This window comes from Diadema antillarum, unplaced genomic scaffold (assembly GCF_040938485.1).
Source record: "Diadema antillarum isolate AM-2024a unplaced genomic scaffold, OU_Dant_1.0 seq00001428_RagTag, whole genome shotgun sequence".
Taxonomy (NCBI): Eukaryota; Metazoa; Echinodermata; class Echinoidea; order Diadematoida; family Diadematidae; genus Diadema; species Diadema antillarum.
The window spans coordinates 318,691-323,949 of record NW_027272180.1 but is presented as its reverse complement, the minus strand read 5'-3'; the positions used below and the strand labels follow the sequence as shown (position 1 = coordinate 323,949).

The following is a 5,259-nucleotide window of genomic DNA, read 5'->3' as shown; positions in this document are numbered from 1 at the left end:
CCAAATTACCATCTATTATACTTACTTAAAGGGGCATAGTCCCGGTAGTGTAGAGGGCGCTGTTGATGATACTGCCGATCACCGTTAGCAGTGATGCGAAGATTACCGAAGTTCAGCTGTCATCAAGAGTAAAGTGCGTAGGTGTTGCTAAGTAATGTTGCCTTCGTTGTCTTCTTTGCGCATCGCGCAGTCTGTAGTAATGCCAGGGTCCGTGCATATGTGCTTGTTATTATGACATCACAAAAGAAGTTTGCTAAAGCTGTCATCCCCTCAGCCGAATCATGAGCTGAACTGTGATCGGACCACGGACTACAGTGAATCGGACTTCTTCGGACTCGGGGAAGTGGGCCAAAGCGTTAGCGCTAAAGAGGAGTCGATAGCGTAGGTCTCTATAGGAAACTTGCGCCGTGCGCCCGCGTACACATTTGACTAAAACACGGGGACCATGCACCTTTAAATTGTTTGGTTATAACAAAATTTCAGTACACTGTATAACAAAAGAAAACTATCAGTCCAAGGACTTCAGGAGTTGACTTTATTAGTGGGGGAAGTCAGTCTGATACCAGTGTCCATTCAACCTCAACAGAATCAATCTTGATATTTCAAACCTTGATTCCCTACAAGAGGTATGGCAAACCTAAACTTCCATTACTGATGATACACAAAATTGTCCATAGCATCATTTCGAGGCAACACATTATGTTCTCAATTAAATGTTATCTAAACAACCCCTACAAACACGAGACTGTTTGCCTAGTTTGCCTAGTATGGTTGTAATACATGTAACTGTCACAAAAAATGCAGTGATCTTATTCAACATAGGTCAGTATAAGGCATATTGTTTCACACATGTCATAGTTTTTGTTTTTACCCTCCAGCCATGAGGTAAAGTCAGACACTACCGGTACTTGTGATGTAAAAGTGGTGTAATTCTGCCCCAAAATGCTGTGTAAAGTACATACATTCAAAATGCATATCATAGTGCCTAAGTACACCAAAATTATTAACTGTACTAGGTATTTAATATAATTCAACAGGCTCTATGAAGTTTTGTTCTTTCAGTAAAAGGCAGATATTACGCTATGGCAGATTTTACACTGACTTCCACACTTACAATGTGTGCACTCTATAAATGTATGCCAGTATTAATATGCTGGCAACCTACACTTCAGTATACATATGTATTATGACAAAGGTGATTAACTGATGATTTTAGGTACATGTATTCATTGTGCTTATCAGTCAATAGAATACTGTATTGTCTCATTTCTGTTATACACTGTATACATGTTGTATATACTGTATGTATGAAATATAGAATCATAGGAAATACAATGTAAGACAGATTCTGATGTGTCCTTTGTATGTCTATTTGACTTTGTGAGGCAGGTCATCTCTTTTACCTGAGGACATGACACTTGGTTTTGTGATCACAAATTTGTTGCCATATGTAAAAGCTGTATCAAATGCCTACAACTTGCTGACTGTGAACAATATTCATGAATATATGAACACGCATACAAGTATTGAACTCGTTTTTAGCAAAGACTTATACAGGTATCAAGAATTGAGGAGCCACACTGGCATCCTGAATGTGTCATATTGTATTAGAACAGTATACAATTTGATAAGGTTTATAGCAATGGTATTCAAAAATAAATAAAAGATAAGATTTTATTTCCACCTGCTTAGGACCTACTGGGGTAAAAAGCAAGCATGTTTAGAAAAAAATAATAAATCCAACACTGTCCTACATGTTGAGTGTGACAGGTAAAACAATGGTACATGTAGATGAATTCAAATACAGTACATGAACGCAATATACACTGCACACATAACATGGCATAATACCTGTAATTTTGACAAAGCTGACAGTCATGTCATACTCGAGCACCTTTCCATGCATTCAAAGTAGGCCTACAGTGTATCACATACATACATATTTGTATTTATATTTGACTGACTAGAATCATGTTAAATGAATCAAAAGAATGTAAACTGTAGTTGCATTATGCATGAAGAAACAGTATAATCACAGGAACAATGCAGAACTCTGCTTGTAACAGATAAAGGCATGAGCCAAGCCTCCAACAGTTTATTATAATCCATGTACATACACTTGGATTATTACACTAGGGCACAAACCCTTGCAGGCATCTTAATGTGCCACTGTTAATCTTAACTGTTAACTTGAACAACTATAATTGCTCATGGAAGGAGCAGAGCTCAAAAGCCTGAATGTCAACTGAGACCCAAAAAAAGAGCAAATATCCCAAAAATCATTTGGGGTAACAGGACACTGTTTACATAGTATCTTATCATCCCATGTTATATTGTATTATCATCTTTAGACACCACCTACACTTATATGATTTACGTACATGTAGTGATATACCTATTCATTAAAACCATGCACTATTACAGCAGCCCTGATTTTGCAAGTGGAATGAACGCCAACGAGTGGAGGATGACTGGTCTTGAATTCAAAGCGAACACCTCTGTCTACACCTGTATTTCCATCTGTTGCCAATGACTTCTTCGCTGTGAAAAAGTGACAAGAACCGTCCTCAAACTGGACCTGAATCGCCACCTCTGCGGTTCTCTTGTCCTCGGATCGAACTCGATTATCTAAAGTGAGCGTAATCGGCTTCTCTGCTCTTGCTTCTGTGTTGTTCATTGGATCTCGTGAAATCGTGATCCTCCACTTTGAGGATTCGTTGTACTGGTAGAAATGTGCGTCTTCTCGAGATTCTGTGAGGCATTTTGTTTCTGTGAGTTCATTGGTGATGTATTGCGGGGAATGATACGTGAGCGAGATGAAGCTGGTTTTGTCGGGCTTGCCCGTTACAGTAGAATTTCCACTGGGTATGCTACTAAGTTTGTCAAGATACAGGCGGGGTAGTGGGATGGTCCCCATTAGCTCACTGAAGAAGGCCTCGCTGTAAAGGGCGTGCTTCTTGAAGGCTTCCACCATGAAAGTAGGGTTGTCTTCCAGGACACGCTTCATGATGTCTGACCGTGAGATTTGTGTCAGCTGGATTGCTGACATGAAGGGAAATCGGATACAGGAGATGACTTTCATCAAAGCTTCTCGATCGGTGCAGTCTTTCAGCCATGGTTCCAGCTTGGTGAAGACGCTGAACTCGTCAGACACCACAACTTGCTCATCGGAGTTATCAAGCAGCTCGACCAGTGTCTTGTCGTCAAGATTCTGTAGATGGTTGCTGGTGACCACCTCAAAATTGGTCCGCATGATGCTGAGGCATGACTTTATGGTCTCTCGCATCCCAAATTTTGTTGCTTGTTGGAGGACAGTGACAGCAGAACATACATCCTTTTTCAGGTCTACTAGATATTTTTCGCAGAGCTGTACTATGTCATGGATATCATACTTGACACCAAGCTTCAGCAGCGGGAAGAAGTTCTCTTTCGATAAGGCCAACTTTTCGGTGTACATGAAAGATAAGAACTGATCGAACACATCACAGCAATCCTGGTCTTCCTCCTCTATTCTGAGAGATTCTGAAGACGTTTGAGACGAGCTATGGCCATTGCTAGGTAGATTATTGCCTGGAATAGTTGTCGGGATAAGTTTTGACTTGAAAATGTCACTCCACAAACAGAGGATAATTCGATGTGCATGGAAGGATCGTTCTCCAACTTGAAGTGTGATGTCGCTGAACTCTGCATTGTTGATGAGGCGATCAAAAGGGAGTGTTACCTTGTGTGTATGATAGTCTTTCATGTCTTTCGCTCGTCGGAACTCCTGTAGGGATACGTCAACAGGCAAAAACAGTGTTAGTTTTCTATTTTAAACAGCGTTCTCGATCTTGCAATATACAGTACAAAATATGAACGATATATGAGACGCCTGACAATACATTTAATGGTGTTTTTGTCTTTTCTATTACAATGTAATCTACAATTGTATTTCATTGTATCAGAACACAACGTTTGGGTTGTCACATATCTCATGACTTAGTTATACTGTAGTCCTGTGATTCGTCATGTAGCTGTACACTGTTTTTGTTGATATCACTCGAATTTGCTCGTGTACGTGTATCTATTTCCTCTTTCCTTGTTACAATCGTTCCTCATCATCTTTTCCTATTTTTATCTTCTGTTTCATGCTATATCTTCCAGGCACTTGATAAAGAATGTGTACACGCATACTCAAAATGTACAATGCATGTAGCATAGGAGGCATATTGTTTCCTACTGCGTATTCTAATTGGCACTAACTTTATTTCATCATGTCATTATGTGTTCGTGCGTTCACGTGATTTTGTTTTCAAGAATAATAAATTATGTCAGCAGGACAAAAGCTCGTATGCATATTCGCTACTTTGAGCGATGCTTACTACTTCGCAAAAATGAAAAGGATCAACCGTAAGGTTACACGCGCAGAGGACCGTTATGAAGAGAGTCGAAGTGTAATCCTCGACACCTGAGTTTCATTCATCAAGCTTTACCTCCAGTTGTCGCTTTGTGCAGTCTTCCTCCGGTACCACCGGATTCACATCCGTAGCAGTCGACCGCCGCCCATACAGAGAGCTCTGAAGACGCAATTCATGCTCAAGCTGACCAGGATAGCCGATGTCGATCTCGTCGTAATGTGAATCGTACCGCCACATGGTGTCAAAGGCCACGTTACTCGACTACAAAAGATTTACGTGTATACAGAGAGAAAATGTGAATAAGGCATTTAAATTGTTGTTTTATGACGTTCCGTATAGCTTACCATGCAAATCAAATTAATGTTATAATACACTACACAGGAATAGCTGACATTGCTTCATGTTTTACGTTAGATAATCAGTATCCTTCGAAGATTGTTTCTCGACAAAAATGGAAAATCCCACCATGGCAAATTTAATATACGCTTATGTAATGAGCTGGTACAATATTATGTAGTAACAATTTTCAGAAATATGCCTTGCACTCCACGCGTAAAAGTTGACCTCAATGAATATAGTGAAATAAACATGGTACAAGTAGAATGTTTCAGAAGAAGCACTATTATCACTCGGTAAAGAAAGTTTTACTAACGTTTCACACATTTTCAAAAGAAAGTGATATCGGTCGCAACCGCGTATTGAAATAAAGAGGCATTGGTATCATCGCCTCACAGCAGTGTCTTATTGGTTTATTTATAAGAAACACACACACACACACACACATACACACTCACAAACAAGTGTATATCTATACAATAAATTATAATTACATGTACTTTACATTTGATTCACAATTAAAGCT

General features: G+C 39.5%; 1 protein-coding gene across 1 annotated transcript; it reads right to left on the bottom strand.

Annotated features, from left to right (window-relative positions):
- Positions 1 to 839: 839 nt before the first annotated feature.
- On the bottom strand, positions 840 to 4,548 carry LOC139709377 (BTB/POZ domain-containing protein 17-like). The gene is made up of 2 exons (XM_071621336.1): positions 4,473 to 4,548; positions 840 to 3,766 (listed from the first exon to the last, which is right to left on the bottom strand). Exon 2 carries the CDS (start codon positions 3,743 to 3,745, stop codon positions 2,396 to 2,398), a length of 1,350 nt encoding a protein of 449 aa, XP_071477437.1. The 5' UTR covers positions 3,746 to 3,766; positions 4,473 to 4,548; the 3' UTR covers positions 840 to 2,395.
- Between the last annotated feature and the right edge of the window lie 711 nt (positions 4,549 to 5,259).